The 24,579-nt window shown below is 48.5% G+C and overlaps 1 protein-coding gene across 1 annotated transcript; it reads right to left on the minus strand.

The window, feature by feature from the left end:
* On the minus strand, positions 1-24,479 carry LOC115465996 (afadin- and alpha-actinin-binding protein-like). Its single transcript, XM_030196926.1, has 11 exons — positions 24,406-24,479; positions 8,063-8,185; positions 7,498-7,567; positions 7,214-7,373; positions 4,717-4,831; positions 2,400-2,438; positions 1,727-1,863; positions 1,469-1,642; positions 1,081-1,180; positions 833-1,001; positions 1-540 (listed from the first exon to the last, which is right to left on the minus strand). Exons 2-11 carry the CDS (start codon positions 8,127-8,129, stop codon positions 324-326), a joined length of 1,248 nt encoding a protein of 415 aa, XP_030052786.1. The 5' UTR covers positions 8,130-8,185; positions 24,406-24,479; the 3' UTR covers positions 1-323.
* Positions 24,480-24,579: the final 100 nt, after the last annotated feature.

The raw sequence follows: 24,579 nt of genomic DNA on the forward strand, positions 1-24,579 counted from the left end.
TCACGATTTAATATCTTTATTATTGCTTCACAAAATGTAGCACACACATACACAGGTATAGTAAAAGGGGCCCAAGAAATGTAATGGAGGAATTCTCCCTACTCACTGCCCACCTGTACAAACAGTGATCCAAGGACTGTCACTTCTGTCTTCCAGAACAAACCCTGTATCCTGACCAAGATCTCCACTCTCCCTCCCCCTGCAGGCAGAATATAAATCTATAAAATTAGAGGGCGTGAAGAGAACAAAAAACCAACTTCTGCTGCAGGAGGTAGAGCAGAGCTCTCCCGAGAATCCACCGCCTCCTGCTCTCCAGGCTCACGTTAGAAGGAACAGTCCAGGAACTGGCTGAGAAGGTTGCTGCGCAGCTGCAGGAAGTCCTCTGCCTGTGTCTGGCAGGCACACTCTCTTCGGTTCAAGGCAGAGGTAGTCTGCGATCTCTCACCACGGAGAGGTGGTATGTTCTCCATCTCTCCAGAACCCCGAGACAAGCTCTGTAGTCTACTGTCACACAGTGAGGTACCTCTTACAGAAAAGGTCCTTTGTGGGGGGGGGGGGGGGGGGGGGGGGGGGGGGGGGGATAAAAAAGTTAGTCGCCATTGAGAGGAAAGCAAAGCACAGACCCAGCGATGCTGCATCTTTAGCCTTTATGAAAGAATGTTAACACAGTTTACAGCTAGAATAAAGTCCCTTTCCCACAGAGTGCATAATGGAAATGCGTTCCTTAGGCAACAGGATATAAAAAAGTGATTCTGTCATCACTGCAAGGTGTGGGGAAGACCTCCAAAATCATTATTATGGCTTATGACCTCAGCTTCCTACTGCCTCTCACCTGTTTTGTGGTGTGAGCTTTAATACACGGTATAGCTCAGCTGTGCTGGGGGTGCTGCTCTCCAGCAGATGTTTGTTCCTGGGTGCGGATGGCGGAGTGCTCACCCTCGGGTTGTTCCCACTCAAAATAGGCCACATGGCAGGCTCAGGCAGGTTCCTATGCTCCAAAACTGAGACAGAAGAGGCCGAAGATAGATGAAGACGAAACGCAGACATTCAGAAAGTCATCTGATAGGTCCCATTACTCACCAAAGGCAGCACATGGGAAAGTCCATCGTGGCTCTAAACTCGGTGTGTTCAGGAACTGATGCTTCAGGAACAGGGCTCGCTCCTCCTCAAACAGCTTCCGCTGCCCAAGACAGAGAAGAATCGGATTAGGGCATCAGGGTAGGGTCACTGAACACCCCTGGAAACAGTTTACAAAGTCTCCCACAGCAAAAGTCCCTCCCTGGAACAGAGGCAGCACAGTTTGTGGCTGCCAGGAAAGCCTTAACACACTGGAGTTTGCGTGCTGACTGCTTTGACTGTACCTGCTGAAAGATGATATATCAAATACCACAAATGAACCTCTGCTGCAGGTCACCAGCCAACCACCAAAGACTGCAATCCTACAACACAGCCTCTCACTCATCCAAACCTCATATCCTAGACGAATTGCAGCTTCAGTGAAATTCCAGCGCTCCACCTGCAGTACCCTCTTCTGCTGCTCTAACATCTCCCTGTCTTTATGCAGTCGCCGCTGTTCCTCCAGGAAGTAGCAGCCCTTTGGCTGGGAGAGGGGCCTACTGTTCTGTGCAGTCTGTAATTGCTCCTGGTGAAAGAAGCAGGATTCACCCTCCACCCTAAACACATGTTCTGGTTTCCAGCTCTTACTTGTAGCTGGGCTGGGGCTCACCTGCATGACCTGCTGCTGCATAATGATCAGGCGTCGGCTTGCTGTGATCTCCTGTTTCAACATTACAATCTCTTTCTCGTGGTCTGTCACCCTCATCACATGGTTGCCATCCTCTCCCATTATAGATTGAGCAGCTACTGCATGAGGAGAAGAGCAGGTGTAGAGGGGGGAGTTCACTGCAAAATATAACACTTCCCATGTCCAAATACTTAACAGCAGCCATGGAACCATGGAAAGAGAACTAGGAAGAAGTAGTTTGGGAGGGTGATACACTGCACACCACACCTCACCACTTTAATACAGGAACATCAATTGATTTTCACACACAGCATTGCAATAGTGGCAATGACTTATGATTTTGCACCCCGGGGAAACGATTTGGTAAAGCTTTTGCCAATTTGAGTTGTGGTTTAAGATTTTCTAATTTGTTGAATGTATTTTTTTTTTTTGGGGGGGGGGGGGGGGTTGGATAATAATTTTCTTTCCATTAGTCCTTCCCACTATTCCAGAACTTGTAGAACAGTTGTGTCCATCAACCAGCAGGTGGAGATAAAGAACTGAAAACTGAGCTAACATCTCTCTTGGCATCCAGTCCAGCTCCTCTGTATTTATGTAGAAAAGCAGTAAGGAGAAACTGAGAATAAACACAACAACTCGCTAATCTAATACTAACCAGACGAGCAAACGTGTGGACCTCCCATCTCTGGATAACCTGTAGAAAAAAGAAGAAATGCAAGAAGCACCAGGCAAGGTGACAGTCGTTATCTAATCCATTACTTTGCACCAACTAAACATATCAAACCTCAGGTGGGCCTCTGGAATAGTGCCAAGGACTAACGGAAAGAAAATCAGGTAAAGACTTAATTTCTCCTTTCATTAAGTAGCTTCCCACTATTCCTGAACCTGTGGTATGTTCAAAAGCAATCCCTAAAGCAGGCAAGATCCTGGCGCCACTGCCCTGCAAGATGTCCAACCTGTAGTGCTTGGCAAAAAGGTATGCAGTCAACCACATCGCCACCTTACATGTATCCACCGGAGACAGTAAGGTAGTTTCCACCCAGGATGTCGCTGTATGCCTCATAGAACAAGCCTACAAGGCTTGAGGAGACTGCTTTCCCGCAAGCTAATAAGCCAACTAGATACTCTCATTCAGCCATCTAGCAGCTGTGAGCTTGGAGGCCATGAGGCCAAGCCTCTGTTTACCAAAAAGCATACTCGGTCCAATTTGTGAAATATATTCGTGAGTTTAAGATATCTAATGAGGACTCTACGCACATTGAGAAGCTTCAAGGAAGAATACGGAGCCTCTTCGTCCTCTCTGCGAAAGGACAGAAGCTCCACAGATTGGCCGAGATTAAATGCCAATCCCACTTTTGGAAGACAAGAAGGAACCGTGTGCAGGGAGCGCCCTGCCTCCGAAGACCAGTGGCTGAGAAGAGATTCCTGTAAGGAACACATATCAGCCCTTGTCCATAGCACCACTTCCATCACTGACCCCAGATCTAGATGTAGTAATTTTTAAATTAATAGAGTTTTCTTACTTCTGTGAGATATGTAATACAAATACAATTTCTGTATACTATGTTTTTAGTTGGGTATATTATTTGTACTCCTTTAGGTGGAATAGAAATTTTTAAATAAACTGACTATCCCTGCTTCAGTGAATAGGCCTGGTGTAAGAGCAATATAAACTCCGGACAAAACAAAAATCCTGATGCAGCTGAATGCTTTGTCGGGCTTTGAGGCTGCAAAATGGCAGCTGTGCTCTGTGCGTGATCAGGAAGCTGCTCCTCATTGCCAGTTGGACCTGACAAAACGGCACCCGTTCCTGCACGAAACTATGCACTGGCCCTGCTGGAGCACCAAATCTGAAGATGTGCTGCCACTGACCATTTTCTCCACGTCCCGTGGGATTCCTGGCTTGCCCTACAGTGGGAACACTACTTAACTGCCTCCGCAGGAGTCGCCATTCATCCTCGACTTTCTCAAGCAGTAAGCCAGGATCCCTCCCCAGCACTAATTAGAACTTGCAGCCCTCCAAGTGGTTCCGAGTCAAACTTTAGTCAGACTTACCACTGCTGGCTGCTTCCCCCAAGCTCACAGTCTCCACAAGTCACCCCCCCAGATGAGAAAGGCATACTCTGTCCCACACTCTCCAGTAAACCTCTTTTTTTTTTTTTTTAAAGGTTGTTGTGCTGGAAAAGGAGAGCTCCACAGAAAACAGGGGAGAGGTGAAGGGAGGGACCAAGTAAATTTGTGGGGCACCAGAGACAGTGATCTGAAGACTCAAGCCACCTGCAAAGCTCAACTGGGGACCAGTTGAGCAACTGGACCAGGAGCAAATCACTCAGAATCAGATGCTGAAAAGTGTGTCCAGCCATCTGCTAGAGAAAGAAAATATTGAGGAGTTGGATTGGATGCCATATTTCAATTGTTTCCAACTCAAGTTCTACTGGTCTAACATTATATAATACATCTTACTTTCTGTTAATATATTTTGAACATGTTCATGCTTTTCTAATTGTTATGTAAGCCACACTGAACCCGAGTTCTACTGGGGCTAATGTGGGATATAAATGTCAAATAAATAAATAAGTCTCAGCTCAGTTTTCAGTGCTGTTATCTCCATCTGCTGGTTGATGGACACAATTATCCCACAGGTTCTGGAATAGTGGGAAGCTACGCAATGGAATCTGTGTTTGTAACTTGGTGCATGGCTGTTCTCCGCGGAACGTACGGTCTTGTAATCTAGCAGGCAACTTGCTAAGAGCACACACTATCTGCTGCAGAGCTCTGTGTCAGATTATATAGACTAATGCCATAGTAAATGACCCCTCAACAAGTTCTAAAATGAGGGATCCCCTTTCCTGAGCCCTGCAAAAGCTCTAGCGCACCACTGCTACCTGGGTTTTGCACATAAATGGTCTTCCCGGCATTGTGCAGCCCACCAGAGTATTCACTCCCTCTTGTCTTCACACTCCCCTGCCCACCTTGGTGCTCCAGCCTCCGCAGGTGTTTCTTCAGGCTGCGCCACTGCTTGCAGATGCTGTGTGTCAGCTGTTCACTTGTAATGTTATGTGTCTGGTTCAAGTACTCTTCAGTCTCCTAAGAGGGAAAAAGGAACTAGTAACTCTCACCGCCAGCTCTATCAAGGAATCCCAGAGCCCTGCCCTCCAAATTGAATCAACCCTCTTCACTTATGAATGTTGAAGGTCTAACTCGAGAGGTCTTGTGCTGCTCCTCATACAAAAGAAAGATGAGGAAACAGATATGCTAAATACGGTGCCTTTCGGAGGAAAGGAGTTCTAGAACACACGGTCACAACAGGAGGCTGAAAGGGGATCAGAGACCCTAAACACTGCATCTTCCACTCTGGTATGTGATAGAAATGAACATATCCCAAGTCGATACTGCACTTTCTACAAATATGATGAGCTGGCTTGTATGAACTGAGTCCTGCATATAGCAATCTGGTTTAGGATGGGTTGGAGACAGAACACTCCAGTAATTTGGAACGTGAGGACAGTGCCAGGCAGACTTTTACGGTCTGTGTCCTGCAAATGACAAGATGGATTCGGATAGGCCGGAGTGAGCTTTGACTGCAACTTCAGTAGATGGAACATAAGGACAGAGCTGGGAAGACTTCTATGGTCTATGTCCCAGAAACAACAAAGAAAGACCATGATCAAGTATATAGTATCATGTTCACTGCTGATTTAATCTTGAATTGATAATGAATGTGACTGTTGGGCAGAGTGGATGGATCGTTCAGGTCTTATCTGCCTTCACTTAGACAAGCAAAAGCAAAAGTGTAAACATGAATGTGAAAAACAAAAACAAACTACAAAAGACAAAAATCCCATTAGTTCATAACTAAGTTACATCAACTGAAAAAACTTCTACCTGCTTATTAAGCAAATAGAGGTTTGTAACCAAATTGCTGTATCCTTTGTTATCTTAATAAGTTTGCTCCCCGTATGGTGGGCTTTTCAGTAGGTTATTATATATTTGTGGTTATTCCCCGATTTTAAATATTACCTATATATAAAGTTACCTACTTTATTTATTGTGATTTATTAACCACCTTTATGAAGAGATTCATCCAAGGCCAGTGTACAGCAGGTATGGTTTAACATCAAACTTACAATTTTGTTAACAGCATAACAATAGTAAAATAACCAAGAATAAACAAATACAATAAATGAGGTAAACTTGAAAACAGTAAACTGAAACCTAATAGAACTACCATGAAACAGTAAAATACCAGATATAATACACTGTTAGCATAATACACCTAATGCTAAAGATTTTCTACAAAACGGTTACCATATAGCTAAAGGATCAAGTGCAGATATGTTTCAACATTTTTATTGGTGACATGCTGAAATTTACAAGGTCCACAGTCTGATGATACATAAGAAAAAAAAATTCCTATATTAAAATACACTGCGCAATTATGTGTCATTGCTTATCGGCACTAATCTTTTAACTTTTTATCCCCAACCCACCCCTTTTTATTATAATCCAAGCTTCTTGCAATGACCAAATTCAAACTGCCTCCCCCTCAATATTTGCAAGGCATAGCATGCAGCCAACCCTTATGGAATTCCCCTCCCCCCTTACTCCTCCCCTCCCCCTCCTTTTATCTCCACCCTTCCTCCCCTCCCCCCCTCAAGTCCCTGTCCCCGATGTCCCCCCTGAGCTTGTGTTCTGATAACCCAGGTGAGCCCCTACCCACTCCCCCCTTGTCAACCCACTCCGTGGAGATAGATCATCACTTAACCAGTGGTCCCCATGCAGGTCTACAACATATTTAACAACAAGCTACATCCTCGTGGGCTTAACCCCTGTATATATGGATTCCAGATCAACAAGAAGTGTTTTTTCTTTTTCGGGTTCCCTTTTGCCTCCCTAGCTTCCCAGGTGGCTAGCTCGTGTATTTGGTTCCGCCATTGCCAATACTCCGGTGGCTCTGGAGATATCCACCGCTGTAGCACACTTTTACGGGCCACCAAGCATACCTTGCGACACCATGTCCTGGCACCTTTAGCCTTGTTTTTAGGGATTAAGTGCAGATATATGATGGGAACAAGATGTGTGGTACACAGAGTTTAAGTGAGATTCACTTGTGAAAAGTTTTGTTTATATTACATAAAAAGATTTTTTTTTAAACCCCCCAAACTTCTACATGTTTAGAACACGTTCAAATATTAGGTAAAAAAAGCAACTGCCTACAGTGATGCACATGGGGTGGGAAAGCCTGATTAAACTCCTTCATCACCGTCTGGCATTAGAATAAAGAGTAGCATTTCTTCAGAGAAGAACTGAATTTTTTAGAAAATTATGTCAGTGATTTGAGCAGTTTCTGCTTGTGAAAATAGAGGACACAAAAGACACCCCACCATGTAAGCATATGATCAAATCAACGAATGCTCATGAGAAACTGGCCGACAGTAATGATGCTCTAGTTGACACTGCTGCACTTACATTCAAGCTGACTTCTCTCTGAGAGCTTAGCAGCTGCTGGATGTCCCTCTTCATCTGCTCCTGAACTCGCTTCAGCTCAAAGTTCTCGGCTGTCAGCTCCTTATTCTGTTTCTCCAGGTGCTGCAGAACCGCATGCAGCTTAACCACATCTTCCTCCTTCCTGTAATCAAAGTGGATACAGGGTGGCAGAAAAACACCTCATAGCTCAAAGCAGAAATTCTCAACCCCACCCCACCCCACCCCACATCACCATGTTCCCTCTCGCTTCACATGTACAGGCTTACTTTACTTCTGCCTTTCCAAATCTCCAGGCCGCTTTCCTTGCCTCTGCAGGCCTCAGAGTATCAGCAGCCTCTACAGGAAGGGGAGACATACTTAGGATTACCATCTCCTTTCCATTCAAGAGAGAAGACATTCAAAGAGGGCTTCCCAGAGAAAACAGCCAGACCCACTGCAACCAAACTGCACTTTTATACTACTGCAGTGGTCGATGTCACTGCCCTCATGCAGAGCACAGGAACAAAGCAGATGAGCCCTGGCGGTTCAGGGGAGTTGCTTAGAACCAGGTGACCAGGACTCAAATCTTGCTTCTGGCAATCGCAGTGACCTCAGCCATATCGCCATCTTCCATTTGTGTCAGGATATGCTCTTGGGTGATGGGAATCACTGTGTAATTAGTTCTATACAAATAACAATAACCCAATGAAGCTATAGCCCAGCTTGGCAACGGAACATGCTCTGTAGCTTAGGACTTAAAGGAGAAGTCTGCTGCTTGTGCCAAGGCCTGGCTGACTTCTAGTACATGGTCCCTCCTCCCCAGTGCATAGCAGCACAAAAACTCCTCCGCACCTGCCCGTCGATCCTTCTTGTCCTTTAAAGGCTTCAGTCGGGGGACTTCCAGCTCTTTTCTTTTCATGGTGTGACTGGGGTGGAAGCCTGGGTTAATCGGCGAGAGTCTTGCAGCTTTGCCACCTGCAGGGCCACCAAAGAAGGTGGAATTTGCGTTAGAGCTGGCATTCCCAACTTCAAGAAAAACCACCCTAGGACCCTCCTTTTCATTAGGACTTCTATTCTCAGGCATTTTTCACATTAAATTTAGCTATTTTCCAGCTATTAGGGGATCTTTTCCAGATATACTCACTTGTGTAAGAATAACCCCCCCCCCAAAAAGAGTGGATGATATAAGGCAGGAGGGGGAGGTAAAGGTTTTCTGGAGTTTCGTCTACACTTCCATTTTTTCCTTTTACTTCAGGGTGTTTTAAAACAGAATCAGCAGCGCTGCTTATAATCTCAGAAGCAACTAAACCAGGTGTCAACGCTTGAAAGGTGTGTGCGCTGCCAGATAACAGAATGGCCAATTAACCCATTAGTGCCCAATGTTCCCATAATAAAATCCCATATGGGAATGTTGGGCACTAATGGGTTAAAGGACAGTCTCCACGATGAGAAAGCTAGGCAGCTAAAAGGGATCAAATGGTTCTGAACCTGCAGGTCTTGAAGGCCTGGTCTCTTGGAAGCCTAATTCAGGGGGGTCCGTTCCAGAGCTCAAGTTGCAGCAGAGACACCCCCTCCCCAAGTGTGCCGAGGTCAGAGGAGGCAGGAAAGCAGTGGCTCCCATCAAGCAAGGAGCAGTACACTTCCATTCCTAGGGTCAGTAAGAGTGGCCATAGGGTCTATTCTCAGGAAGCTGATAGATATACTGAGTGTATGCAAAGCTTGTAGACACAGACAATCTCTGCTTCTTAAAGCTTACATGAGAAAGGGTGGGGGGATCTTTGTGTTAGAACAGTGGGGTTAGCTGCAAAGCATAAGGTTTCAAATAAAATCTTCAGGAAAACCAGGGATAAGATATGATACGAGTATCAGAGGTAGACTAGTGGACTGTGAATCACACATGAATCACTCATGCTTCTCAAACATTTACCCAACAAGGTAAAATTAGTCCTTACCTGATAATTTTCTTTCCATTAGTCCCAACAGATCAATCCAGAGACGAGTGGGTTATGTCCCTCTACCAGCAGGTGGCGATAGAGAGAACTTCAGAGACTTACTATATGTGGACCTGTGCCTCCATCTTAGCCTCAGTATTGTTGATACCAAAGCAAAGGAAAAAAATCCAAAAGGAAATCCACTCCTGCCTCTATAAAGCCCACGGAGGCTCTTCCTCCATTGCTCCTGCAAAATGCAAACTGCAGTCCAAAACGTGCCATTGTTTTATAAGAAACCTACAAAATCCAAATTCATCGAAGGGCGGGCCTCTGGAATGATCTGTTGGGACTAATGGAAAGAAAATTATCAGGTAAGGACTAATTTTACCTTCCATAGCATCCCACAGATCAATCCAGAGACGAGTGGGATGTACCAAAGCAGTCCCCTAGTTGGGGGGGGGGGGGGGGAAATGCAAAATCAGAAGCATCCTCCAAAGACTTCATTGGTGACAGACTCCAGAACATAGGGAGAACAAGGGACAAGCCCCTGTGCAAAACCAGAGAACTACAGCCAGCAACATCTCTCAGAATTCTAACCCGACATGAAAAAAATGGAAAAGAGGCCACTATGCTCAACAAGTCCCTAGGACCAGAACACTGAACTCCCCCAGAGCAAGAAAGCCGCAGCCACCTGTCAAAGTGGAAGTCCCGACCAAGACAGTCATCCTCCAAGTATTACCGGCCAACCATGACCGCCATGTCAAAGTAACCTCGTCAACCAGCAAACCAGAAGACTGGTGAACACCTCAGAGCCAGCTAATGAGAGAACCCGAACCTACAGGGATGGCTCAATACGCCTCCGCCATAGTCCAGGCAAGGTCCAGTACCCAGAGCCGTTACAATGGCTGACCTGTAGACAACTGGGCAGGCTATGTAGAACAGCCCAAGGAGAAACCAGAGCGAAGAACAGGCTCACTCCCCTGGGAAGAGCAAGGCTAGCCAGCAGAAACTGACCGAGCCCGACCACCAGGGTGAAGACCCAAAACCCCAAACTCCAGGACAGCCAATGAGACAACTAGTGAAGATCACTAGGTCAGCTATACTCGGAAGCTGAGAGCAGCCCCCGTAGAAGGGAGAAAAAACTCCAGAGCTAGAAAACCTCCAACTAGATCAAGACCCAAGGACAGGGAGCTGCGTTCCATACGCAAAGAGAGAGAGAGAGAGCTGCATGCCACTCACAGACAAGGAGCTGCGTTCCACCAGCAGACACAGGACTGTGCCCTATGCGGAAACCTGCCGAGAAAGAACTACATGGTCCCAGAAACCATGTGACTTCCGACGACGGAGAAGGGCTCCAGCGGCCGACGACGGCGCATGGCCCCCGCGGCCGAAGACGGAGCAGGGCTCCCGTGGCCAAAAATGGAACAGGGCCAGAACAGACATCCGCAGATGGAGAAATGCTCAACTGCCAAGAGATGGTGCAAAGCCCTATACACGGACAAGGCAAGGTCCGAGGAGAATGCCCAGAGACAGAGCCGGATTGAACCTCCGGAGGAGAAGCAAAGGCCAACGCCCAGAGACCGAACCAGTCTCAACACCCGTAAACAGAGCAAATAGAACGTTCACAGGCACCGTAAAGGAGCTCCAGAAAGAGCCAGATGACATAGCAGCACCAGGAACGGACGAATTGCCCCGTTCTAAGGTGCTATGTAAACCATCCGCCCCAGGACGCAGTGCCAGCTGCATTAGACATGCCCTGGACTGCTTGAAACAAATGAAAAGGAATTAATCCTTATTACAGGAGAGCTGGGTCCACCACCTCTAACACCAAGGACTATCCAGCCCCGCACCAGAGACCCTCGGACGTAAGCCTGCCACCTCAAGACTAAAAAAATATATATATAGTCAGAGCATCTGCAGAAGAGCCCTAACTGCAGCAAGCAACCCCAAAGGAAACCTCTTCCAGCTCCATGGAGCTAACAGCAGTACCAACGGCTCTCTCACCCAACCTTGACTGGCCTGCACTGCTCTGATAAAGAGCAAGAGGACAATCCTTAGAGAATAAAAATCCTAAGGAACAAATTGCTGAGGGAGAAAACACCACGCAGAGGACCTAGGCCAAGCTATGCCAGGTCCTTGGTTCCCCAGGCAGCTAAGTAACCCTTGCCCGGACAGAGGAATGGGAAAATTAGGTTCTTACATTGGTAATTTTCTTTCCTTTAGTCACAGCAGATGAATCCATTACGAATGGGTTGTGTCCACCTACCAGCAGGGGGAGATAGAGAACACTGAAAACCATAGTGCCTCTAGGACGGCTAGCTCCATCTGCCTCTCAGTATTCTGACGCTCCCAAAGCAGTGTTAAACCGCAAAATAGCATAACATGAACTTTCCTCACAGCGAACAAACGCCCCAGAACAGGAGCAATAACACAAAGGAGGGACGAACTCAACCTCCTGTAGTAGAACAGAAATCCTGAAGACTGTTTTCCAACTTCTCCCAATGAGGGAACATGTCTGCAGGAAAAACTGAACACAAAACAGAATCAATCAGGGAGGGATCATAGATTCTTCTGCTGCGACTAAAGGAAAGAAAATTACCAAGGTAAGAACCTAATTTTCCCTTCCTTGTCATCAGCAGCAGATGAATCCATTACGAATGGGATGTATCAAAGCAATCCCTAGATAGGGCGGGAACAAGCCACACCACGCGCAAGCACTCGTGCTCCAAAAAGCGCATCCCTCCTGGCAGCCACATCCAGCCTGTAATGTCGGGCAAAAGAAAGCTTAGAAGCCCAAGTTGCTGCACTACATATCTCTTGAAGAGAGAGTGCTCCAGTTTCAGCCTAAGAGGAGGAAATCGCTCTTGTGGAATGAGCCTTAAAGGCGTCAGGCGGAGGCCGGCCAGATAGCAGATATGCAGAAAAAATGGCTTCCTTAAGCCAACGGGCTATAGTGGCTTTAGACGCTGGACTCTCTGCGAGGACCTTTCAACAATACAAAAAGGTGATCAGAGGTCCTGAAAGCATTTGACATCTGCAGATACTGCAACAGAGCCCGGCGCACATCCAGGAGGTGTAACTGCCCAAAGGATTCTGGAAACTCCTCCCTAGTAAAGGAGGGCAAATAGATATGCTGGTTTAGGTGAAACGCTGAAACCACCTTAGGCTTGAAGGAAGGCACAGTACATACCGTTACTCCGGACTCTGAGAATTGCAGAAAAGGGTCTCGACAGGACATCGCCTGGAGCTCAGATACCCGTCTCGCCGATGCAATGGCCACCAAAAAGACTATCTTTAGAGTCACATCCTTCTCCGAAGCTCACTTCAGCGGCTCGAAGGGCGAACACTGAAGAGCCTTTAATACTAGTCCCAGCTTCCAGGCCGGGCAAGGGGCCCACACGGGAGGCCAGAACCAAAGCACCCCTCTTAGAAACCGTGCAATGTCCGGATGTGAAGCCAGGGAGAGGCCAGCGACCTTCCCCCGAAAGCATGACAATGCTGCCACTTGAACACGCAGGGAATCATAGGCCAAGCCTTTCTGTAAACCATCCTGCAAAAAGTCAAGTATCGGCGAGACAGAAGCCCACATGGGTGTGATCACTTTAGAAGCACATCAAGCCTCAAACTGGCGCCAGATCCGAGCATAGGCAATGGAAGTGGAACGCTTGCAGGCCTGCAAGAGAGTGGACATGACCTTGTTAGAATAGCCCTTGTCTCTCAATTGCGTTCTCTCAATAGCCATGCCGTAAAACCAAAGAGGCATGGATCCTCCATGGTCACTGGGCCCTGTGTCAACAGGTTCGGAACCAGAGGCAAAGGAAGGGGAGCCTCCACCAGCATCCGCCGGAGGTCCGCATACCAAGGCTGTCTCGGCCAATCCGGGGCAATGAGGATCACCACTCCTTGATGTAGCCGAATTCGCAGGAGTAGCTGCCCTATTAAGGACCAAGGAGGGCACACATACAGGAGGCCCGGAGGCCAGGGTTGAGCCAAGGCATCCAACCCCGCCGAGCAAGGATCTCTCCATCTGCTGAAAAAGGACGGGACTTTGGCATTTGTGCTTGACGCCATAAGATCCATTACGGGCTTTCTCCATTTGGCACAGATCTGAAGGAACACTTGGTCTGCCAGTTCCCACTCCGCTGGGTCGATTTGATGCCTGCTTAGAAAATCGGCTTGCATGTTGCTCTGACCTGCTATGTGAGCTGCTGACAGAAGCTGCAGATGTAGCTCGGCCCAGTGGCAAATTAGAGCGGCCAGTGCTCTGCACTGAGTGCTGCCTTGTCGATTTATGTAGGCCACTGCTGTCGTGTTGTCCGACAGAACTCTGACAGCCAGTCCCTCCAGGGTTTTCTGAAAGGCCAGAAGCGCCTGAAATATCGCTCTCAGTTCTAAGCGATTGATGGACCACTCCGTTTCCTCGGGTGTCCAGAGACCCTGGGCATAGCTTCCCTGGCAATGTGCTCTCTAGCCCTTCAGGCTGGCATCCGTTACCACCAGGCACCAATCGGGAAGCGCTAGTGGCATTCCTCACCGCAGCATGCTGTCTGAGAGCCACCACTCCATACTGAGTCGGGCCGCAGGGAGCCACGTGAGTCTGCGTTGATAATCCTGGGACATCGGAGACCATCGTTGAAGCAGGGCAATCTGCAGAGGTCTCATATGCGCTCTCGCCCATGGCACCACTTCTAAGGTGGCCGTCATTGACCCCAACAACTGGACTATGTCCCAAGCTCGCGGGTGAGGCATCCTCAGGAGCAGATGGACCTGATTCTGAAGCTTGCACCACCTTTGGTTGAGTAGATAAACAAACCCCGAGGCCGTGTCGAACCGGACCCCCAAATATTCTAGAGATTGAGAGGGGGTCAGGTGACTTTTGGGTATACTGACGACCCAGCCCAGAGATTGCAGTACTGAGACCACTCTGGCTGTGACATGATGACTTTCTTTTGCCGAGTCCGCTGTGATGAGCCAGTTGTCTAGGTACGGGTGAACCCGGATACCCTCTCACCTGAGAAAGGCAGCTACTACCACCATTACCCTTAGAAAAGGTTTGGGGAGCTGTGGCGAGGCCAAAAGGCAAGGCCTGAAACTGGAAATGTCTTCCCAACACCACAAATTAGAGGAACCGTTGGTGCGGGGGCCAAATAGGAATGTGTAAGTAAGCTTCTTTTAGGTCCAGAGACGTGAGGAACTCTCCTGGCTGTACCGCTGCAAAGACGGAGCGCAGGGTTTCCATGTGAAAATGCCGCACTCTCAGAGACTTCTTGACTTCCTTCAAGTTGAGAATGGGCTGAAAAGACCCGCCTTTTCGCAGCACCACAAAGTAAATGGAGTAATGACCGCAGCCATGTTCGGCAGGAGGCACAGGGATCACCGCCCTAAGGTATAACAAGACTTGTAGGGTCTCCTCTACTGCCGCCCGTTTGACGGCAGTACCACATTGGGACTCCAAAAACACGTCTCTCACCGGGGCACTGAATTCCAATCGGTAACCTTCTCTGATCAGGTCCAGGACCCACTGATCCGAGGTAATCTTGGTTTACTCCTCTAGAAAGAGGGAAAGGTGTCCTCCTACAGTTGTAAAGGAGGAGTGGACCGGCGCACCATCATTGAGAGGGTCGCCCTTGAACTCCAGGCCTAGCACCGGCTGCTGCGGAACGCTTGTCCGAGCGAAAGGAGTTCCTCTGCTGAAAACGGGCACGTTGAGTAAACCCAGCAGAGCGCCCCGGGCGATACCTTCTAGCTTCACTGAAGCGAGGTCTAGAGGAGGAGGGAACCACCTGACCCTTGGAAGAAGGCCGTGGCCTATTCTCAGGTAACCGCTGGGGTTTAGTATTCCCCAGGTCTTTAACAATCCTCTCCAAATAACAGAAGTCCCCGAAAGGGCAACTTCACCAGCCTTTGCTTAGAGGCCATGTCAGCCGCCCAATGCCGTAGCCATAGAAGGCGGCGGGCGGACACCGCCACAGACATCTGTTTAGCCGAAGCTCTGACCAGATCATAGAGGGCGTCAGCTAAAAATGACAAGGCCGACTCCATGCGCGGTGCAACCTCACCGAGGGACTCCGCACCATCCACGGGCTGTGTAACCAAGAAAGGCAGGCTCGAGCAGCATAAGAACTGCAAACAGACGCCCTTAAGGCTAGACCCGAAATCTCAAAGGACCGTTTTAGCGCTGATTCTAGGCGCCGGTCCTGAATGTCCTTCAGGGCGAACCCCCCTCTACTGGGAGGGTGGTCTTTTTTTTGTCACAGCCATGACTAAGGCATCCACTTTAGGCATCCCAAAACGGGCCAAGTGCTCCTCACTCAGAGGATAAAGATGCCCCATCCCCCTGGCCACTTTCAAGGGCCCCTCTGGGTCAGCCCATTGAGCAGAAATAAGCTCTTGGATGGAGTCATGCAAAGGGAAGGCTCGAGCAGGCTTCTTAGTACTTGCCATCCTTGGATTACCAGAGGAGGCCTCGCCTTGAAGAGGATCATCAATAGAGAGGGCCTGTAAGGCATCAGAGATAAGCGCTGGCAGCTCATCGCGGTGGAAAATCCGAACCGCAGTGGGATCATCCAGATCCAGTGGCAAACCGGCACCTTCCTCTGGCTCCTCAGACCATGAAGGCCTGCCAGATCCCCCAGAGTCCCCACAGCCCGACCATGGGGGTGGGGGGGTGGGAGGAAGGTGCGCCACTCTCCAATGGGGAATTTACCCGTCTATGTTTTGCGTGCATCCAACGCTCAGGGGCATCCACTTCTGACATCTGCCCCGGGCCATCATCAGTCGGAGGGAGACCAGGTGGCAACGCACTGCCAGACACCTGCGGCAGAGCTCTTTTCAGCATGAAGGCTTTATGTAAAATAAGCACAAACTCAGGGGAGAAAAACTCAGCCTGACCTCCCGTCTCTGAATTAGGAGCTACGGGGATTCTGGAGGTTCTGTTAAGTAACAAATAGGCCATAGAGGCCAAGTGGGATAAATCCTGAATCCATGCATAGAAGTGGTGGAATGGGAGGTGATAAGAAACAAACACCTCTCACTCGATTATGGATATCAGTCTATGGGGTGATGGCCTCGGCCAGATATGGGCGGAGGCTGCTGGTACCGTGGTATAGACCACATCGGAAGGCATGGTTACCTTGGAGAGACCACACAATGTCAGATTAAGTAATCTCTGAGAGATAAGGATTAAATGGTTGATCCAGAGTTTAAAAAAACACCTATATATTGGATTAGTGTAACAGTTTGTTCTAAGTTGTTAAAGTTCAATACAATAAGAATGAAGAGGGATAAAAAAGTAGGGGGGAAATACGAAAAGAAAAGTTATTTGTTGATAGCAGAAGAGATAAATGTTGGTGAAACTGAATTGTTCCTTAAGTGACCAAATTCTGCGTATATTAACTGTTATTTTTGACAATAAAAAGACTTAAACATTAGGAGCTATGGGGAACGGAGCTCCTCTGGTAGCCTCAGCCCGAGGCGCCCCTCTGGTCACAGACTCCTCTGCAACCGCGGGGGTCGAGCCATGCGGCGCTTCCAAGATGGCGCCCGCTGCCAGCTCCATTGAGCGGGAAGACTCATCGCTCGCCATGCTCATACTGGCTCTACCGTCCATATAGCACGTTTTACAGAGCCCCGCTACTGATCTGCGCTTGCCACAACAGGAACAGGGCTTAACTCCCTCAGCAGCCATCGCCGAAAAAAGGCAAAATAAAATACAAAATGGCGGCTTTACGCCAAAATCACCACGATCGGAACGCCGTCCACGGGCCCTCCCTGGAGGAGCTGAGTACCGCTCTTACCTCAAAGGACCGAGTCCACCGAGCTCTGGTCACGCTGCACGTAAATAAAAGCCTCAGAATAGCAGCGCATAAAAAGCACGTTTTTTTTTTAACGCTGTGAGGAAAGTTGGAGGCAAACAGCTACAGAGGTACTCCGGAGGCAGTAGAGGGTGGGAAAGGTAGGGACAGGGCGAACCTATATGCCTACATCCACAAGGGGGAAGTGGGAAAGGCGGGGGAAGGGTGAACCTATGTGCCTGCATCCACAATGGGTAAGGCAGGGAAAGGGCGAACCTATGTGCCTTTAAAGTGGCCACCACCAGCCACAACACCCCAGCTCAACTGGCCAAACACAGGAGCCTCCCTAGGCAAACATTTTCAAGCAGCTGAACAAGCTGCGTCCTATCCTGCTGGGAGATAGAGAAATACTGAGCGGCAGATGGAGCTGGTCGTCCTAGAGGCACTATGGTTTTCAGTGTTCTCTATCTCCCCCTGCTGGTAGGTGGACACAACCCATTCGTAATGGATTCATCTGCTGCTGATGACAAGGAAACTTGTGATGGTCTAGCACCGAAAAAGGAACAGACAGGCCATAAAAACCAGACCCGCATGCCCAAGTAAAGCCCAAGCCAACTTAACATAGGAATAAGGAGCATTAAATCAAACTCCATTTCATTATTTGATCAGTGCAGAATTACAAGTACTAGTTCAGCTGTTTCCATGGAGAAAATGCTTTTTTTTTTTTTCAGGAAAGGAAGGTGTTGGTACTCATGAATGGCTGTCTTTGGGTAGCGGAGGATCCCAATCATTTGCACAAACTGAGTAATTCTTATACAACACCATCCTTTTTGCAGGTACAGTAAGAGGTCAAACAGCCTGCAAAAAGACCAGCCTATTGCTACTGTGGTATATCTTTGAGACAAAAATACTTATTTCTGATGTGTTTAAATTAGAAGAAAAACTAATGACAGAAATTTATTTTGGCTTCTGGGAGACTTAAAATTGACTATTGTACGGAAAGGGAAATTGACTTGATACACCGCCTTTCTGAGGTTTTTGCAACTACATTCAAAGCGGTTTACAGATATTCAGGTACTTATTTTGTACCAGGGGCAATGGAGGGTTAAGTGACTTGCCCAGAGTCACAAGGAGCTGAAGTGGGAACCAAACTCAGTTCCCCAGGATCAAAGTCCACTGCACTAACCACTAGGCTACTCCTCCACAAATAAGCCATTATTTACTCTAACGAAAATGAGTGGAAATGGGCTGCCAGCCATGCAAGGATGATGATCCAGCAGCGCATGGGTCTATAAAAACCTAAGACATGTCATGCTGGGTCAAATGGTCATTTGTTCTATTTCTGACAGTGACCCCTGTCTTTTGTCATTTTCAAGTCCAAACTCAAAACCCACCTCTTTACCACTGCTTTTGACTCCTAACTCACTTACCCTGTCCTTTATCCTCACCTCTTTATTCCCTTACCCTTAGTTGTTCTGTCTGTTTGCCGTCTTATGTAGATTGTGAGCTCTTTGAGCAGGGACTGTCTTCTGTGTATGGTGTACAGCACTGCTTATGCCTTGTAGCGCTATAGAAATGATAAGTAGATAGATAGACAGTCCTATGAAAACGTAGCAGGAAATTGGTCTAAATAATCATACCACACTGCACTAAAACCCTGAGGCTTGCCAGACACTACCGGTGGCATGGGAGCAGCCGTGCAAGCAAACCAGATGCCAGCCCAGAGTCAACGGACCCTCACTGCTTGTGTGTCCGCTGCAAACTTCCCCTACAGCCGCAAATGCGGGTTCTAAACATGAGAGACGAAACATAGCTCCCCACACCGGGAATTATCCCCATTAACCCCGCAGCCGCTACAGGTCCAAATTAGGCAGACATGAAACCAGGTTGCAGTCTGACCACTATGACAACTGAAACAATCGCACCTTAATAACTGAACAAACTGCTGAATTAAGACAGAAAAACACCTGACCAAGCCTCGCCGGACCTCTGCTGAGGCCAACTGAAGTGCGGGAAACCGGGGCTAGAAAATCACTCAAATTGCTCCCGAGTTCCTCTGCTAGAAATTTGGCAGCGCCTTGCAAGGCTCGAAGAAACAACGGCGCAAAAGTGAAAACTGCCCACCTCACAGCACAGCCCAAAATGGCGTCATCACACACAATCCGCTCCCGAGCCCGCCAAAAAGCAAAAACGCGGTCTCCTCAGGACCGGACGGTGACCCACCAAAAGAAGTGGCAGCCATGAGGAAACGGGAGAACTAAGAATAAAACCAAACACAATCTCCTTGCCAGCGCAGCATACAACGGACTAGAAACACACCCCTGTCACTGGTGTGAGAAAACAACAAGAGAAGGAAAAAAGAATCAATACTTACTGGAAAAAAAAAATCCTGGCCTTTAGCCCATAGCTGACACCTTGATGTTGCATACCACTCTGAGGTTTTTTTTTTAAGAGGCAGGAGTGACTGGGATCCATTAACCCTGAGCAAAGAACGCCCCAGAAGCCTGAAGGCAGGAAAGGGGTAGGAGGAGGGACCTGGCACCACCAGGTGTGCCCCATACTGGCCAAGCACAGCCATGACCCCGCAGCTCAACTAAACCTGAGGGAACAGGTTAGGAGCCATCGCAATCCAGAGAGAGCACAGGATATGTCTATCCACCTGCTGAGATAGAGAGAATACTGAGGCTAAGATGGAGGAACAGGTCCACATAAAGTAAGTCTCTGAAGTTCTCTCTATCTCCACCTGCTGGTAGAGGGACATAACCCACTCGTCTCTGGATTGATCTGTGTGACGCTATGGAACTGAAAATTCACAAGACATCAAGTGATGAAAAGAGAGAGAGAGAGAAAAAAAAAAAGACACCTTGCTGCCCTTTTCTCCAAAGCAGGAAAGCAACAGCAGTAACCACCAGGCCTGAGTGAGTGATGGGGCTCACCAGCATGTTTCATACCTGACAGCAGAAGGACCAGGGCTTGTGAATGCTGGCTATGTGATCTGCTGGTTGAAAGCTCTATGCTGCATGAGGGAGGCAGGATGGAAACCCACACTGAGAACAGAAAATGTATGCAAGACCAGAGCAACTTGTTCCAAAGGCTGCACAGCTCACGGTCTTTAGTCTGGAGACCTCTGACCTACGAGAACCCTCTAGGATAAGTTCTTGGGAAGAGCAAAGATTTCTGACTGGAGTATATTTATAGTAAACTAGTAAACAAAGCCCGTTTCTGAAACAAATGAAACCGGCGCTAGCAAGGTTTTCCTCGCAGTGTGTATGTTTGAGAGAGAGTGTGTCTGTGAGAGAGAGAGTGTGTGTGTGTGTGAGAGAGAAAGTGTGTGTGTGTGAGAGAGAAAGTGTGTGTGTGTGTGAGAGAGAATTAGTGCGACAGAGAGAAACAGTGTGTGTGTGTGTTTGTGTGACAGAGACAGAGTGTGTGAGGCACAGAGTGTATGTTTGTGTGAGACAGAGAGATAGACTGTGTGTGTGACAGAGTGTGTGTGTGTGACAGAGTGTGTCAGAGAGTGCATGTATGTGCCCCTCCCCCCCCCCCATGGTCTCTGGAGCCCCTTCCACCCCCACCTGTCTGGTCTCAGGACCCCCCTCCCCACCTCTGGTCTCAGGACCCCCACCTGTCTCGTATCAGGACCCCCCCTCCCCCCTCTCATCCCTGGACCCCCTTCCACCCCCCCCTCGTCCCATGCACCCACTGTTGGTCTCTGTGGCCTCGGACTGCAAGCAGGATGTGTGCTGCAGGCTTTCCCCTTCATTATTGCTACCTGCTGTTAAACGTTTTTACCTGCTGCTGCTGCGCCGCCAAGAGTGAAGGGGAGCACGGACGGACGCCGCTTCAGAGTGTCTTGGTTTCGCTTCACTTTCAGCTGTTCCTGTGGTCCCGCCCTTCCGGAAACAGGAAATGAGGGCGGGACCAGAGGAACAGCTGAAATTGAAGCCAAAGCAAAGGCAGCCTGAAGCGGTTCAGCTGTCAGTTGCGATCGTGGGCTGAAGCTCGAGGGCTGTAGCGGCTAACGCGTTCCGTGCTCCCGCGGTCCCACATCTCAGCCCTGACTTGTTTGGTCGCGCGGTTCCCGCCTCCTGGCTTGGAATTGTAGCATCTCCTGACGACTGGCACACAGGGTCCTACTGTGGGAGAGTGACGTCAGAAGATGGTTATGAACGCAGCCAGAGACATTGGAATGTTGTAAGAGCAAATTATTATATTAGATAGTTTCTCTAACAGAGAAAAACACACACACAAAACCTTTACCTGATTTCAGAAAGGAACAGGTAACTAAGCAAAGTTTTTCTAACTGGCATCATGTGGACCCCTCAAGACTATCAAGTTCTATAGAAAATGAACCCAATTCTCAGTATAACTAAAGGTAATTGATATAAACTGAAATATGCTTCTCTGATATTTCTCAGTTGGCTCAGACCTGGGGAAATTGGGTTCAAATCCCCAAATCTCCCACAACACTCCTTGTTGCTTAGCAAGTTAATTTATTTCCCATTGCTTCAAGCACTCAGGTACCTAAAAATAACGGTGCAAACCACCTTCAGCTACAATTGCAAAGCTGGGCTACAAACAAAAGAAAATATTACATTAGCTAACACCATACAGACTTGCCATTGTCTAGCGGTCAACAAAGACGGAAGCAGAAAAAAGCTTTGGGTCTCTCTCCCCCTTCAAAACTATAACAGTACTCTCATTCCCCAGTCTTCACCCCACTTCTTAGCTCTTATGCAGCTCCTCACCCCCAGCCCTGAGCAAGCCTCAGCCTTCACCCCCTGCACAGCTCTTCACCATCCCACGTCATTCCTGAGCAAGCCCCAGCTTTCACTCCCACTCCTCAGGACACCCTAGCCACCGCCACTCCTCAGCCCTCGCACAGCTCTTCGCCCCCCCATCCTTCACCTAGTAATGAGTAACCTCCCTCCCTTGTGCAGCTCTTTACCCCATCCCCCATCCTTCCACCTTCACCCAGTAACGAGTAATCATCCCCCATACAGCTCTTCATCCCCATCCTTACACCTTCACCCAGTAACGAGTAATCTCTTTCCCCATGCAGCTTTTCACCTCCATCCTCCCATCTTCACCCAGTAATGAGTAATCTCTCTCCCCCCCATGTTGCTCTTAACCCAGTAATGAGCAAATCCCCCCCCCCCCCCACTCACCTCTGCAACATATTGCTTTATCATACAATTGGAGAGTATTTTTTTCATCTTTATTTGGAGACATTTATTTCACTACGGCTTCACAGAAACCTTCCAAAATAGATCATCATTCTCCTAATCAAGGAATCAAGAGATATAAGGAGAATCCGCCTTCACCCTGCAAGGCCCCTCTCAACACCAATGAGGAAATCTGTCGATGATATTTCAACTCCCTCCTCAAAGTGCCCTCTGCTCCCACCCCCCCTCACTCTCTCCTCAATCTCTGGCCGACTACTTCCGTGACAAGGTCCAGAAGATCAACCTCGAATTCACCACCAAACCTTCTCCTCCTCTTCATCCTATAACTCACTCTCTCAACCAACCAACCCAGGCCTCCTTCTCTTTTCCTGATATCACTGAAGAGGAAACTGCCCATCTCCTCTCCTCCTCGAAATCCACCACCTGTTCCTCAGACCCCATCCCCACCAACCTACTTAGCACCATCGCGCCTACTATCACCCCCACCATCTGTCATATCCTCAACCTCTCTCTCTCCACTGCAACTGTCCAGGACACCTTCAAGCATGCTGTGGTCACACCACTCCTCAAAAAACCATCTCTTGACCCTACCTGTCCCTCCAACTACCGCCCCATTTCCCTCCTATCCTTCCTCTCCAAGATACTTGAACGCGCCGTTCACAGCCGCTGCATTGATTTTCTCTCCTCTCATGACATCCTCGATCCACTTCAATCCGGCTTTCGCCCCCTACATTCGACAGAAACGGCACTATCTAAAGTCTGCAATGACCTGTTCCTCGCCAAATCCAAAGGTCACTACTCCATCCTCATCCTCCTCGACCTATCCGCCGCTTTTGACACTGTCAATCACAACCTACTTCTTGACACACTGTCCTCCTTTGGGTTCCAGGGCTCTGTCCTCTCCTGGTTCTCCTCTTATCTCTCTCATCGTACCTTCAGAGTACACTCTCATGGTTCGTCCTCCTCCCCTATCACGCTCTCTGTTGGAGTTCCTCAGGGATCTGTCCTTGGGCCCCTCCTTTTTTCAATCTACATCTCTTCCTTAGGCTCCCTGATCTCATCTCATGGTTTCCACTATCATCTTTATGCTGACGACACCCAGCTGTATCTCTCCACACCAGACATCACCGCGGAAACCCAGGCCAAAGTATCGGCCTGCTTATCCAACATTGCTGCCTGGATGTCCAACTGCCACCTGAAACTGAACATGGCCAAGACTGAACTTATTGTTTTCCCACCCAAACCCACTTCTCCTCTCCCTTCACTCTCTATCTCAGTTGATAACACCCTCATCATCCCCGTCTCATCTGCCTGCAACCTCGGTATCATCTTCGACTCCTCCCTCTACTTCTCTGCGCATATCCTGCAGATAGCCAAGACCTGTCGCTTCTTCCTCTACAACATTAGCAAAATTCGCCCCTTCCTCTCTGAGCACACCACCCGAACTCTCATCCACTCTCTCATTACCTCTCGCCTTTACTACTGCAACCTACTCCTCACCGGCCTCCCACTTAGCCACCCATCCCCCCTTCAGTCCATCCAGAACTCTGCCGCACGTCTTATCTTCCGCCTTGACCGATATACTCATATCACCCCTCTCCTCAAGTCACTTCACTGGCTTCCGATCAGATACCACATACAGTTCAAGCTTCTCCTACTAACCTACAAATGCACTCGATCTGCAGCCCCTCCTTACCTCTCTACCCTCATCTCCCCTTACGTCCCTGCCCGTAACCTCCGCTCTCAAGACAAATCCCTCCTTTCAGTACCCTTCTCCACCACCGCCAACTCTAGGCTCTGCCCTTTCTGCCTCGCCTCACCCCATGCTTGGAACCAACTCCCTGAGCCCATACGCCAGGCTCCCTTCCTACCCATCTTCAAATCATTGCTCAAAGCCCACCTCTTCAATGTCGCCTTCAGCACCTAATCACAACACCTCTACTCAGGAAATCTAGACTACCCCAACTTGACATTTCGTCCTTTAGATTGTAAGCTCTTCTGAGCAGGGACCATCCTGTTATTAATTTGTACAGCGCTGCGTAACCCTAGTAGCGCTCTAGAAATGTTAAGTAGTAGTAGTCATTGTGTTTCACCTTTAAAACCGCATTGAGCCCGCCTGCCATGAGTGGGAAAGCGCGGGGTACAAATGTAACAAAAATAAAAAAAAATTATACCTATTTCACTGCTATTTGATATTTACAATTCGGTTTACCTCATTACACATTTTTTGCACAAAAACTCAATAAAAAAAAACGATTTAAAAAAGAAAACTTTAGTAAACTCACACTGAAGGGCAACTATACCGTAGTTGCAGGATGCCGCAGAGAGCGCTAAAACATTTGTGGGTCGACATGTACCGGAAGTGGTCACTTAGTGGGCAGCAGCGGTTGTTTACGATTGGTGGCTCGCGGCGGGTCGCTGGGTGATGAGGTAATGGAGGGAAAGCGGAAGTGACCGTG

The sequence above is a fragment of the Microcaecilia unicolor genome, chromosome 3 (genome assembly GCF_901765095.1).
Source record: "Microcaecilia unicolor chromosome 3, aMicUni1.1, whole genome shotgun sequence".
NCBI classification, from domain to species: domain Eukaryota; kingdom Metazoa; phylum Chordata; class Amphibia; order Gymnophiona; family Siphonopidae; genus Microcaecilia; species Microcaecilia unicolor.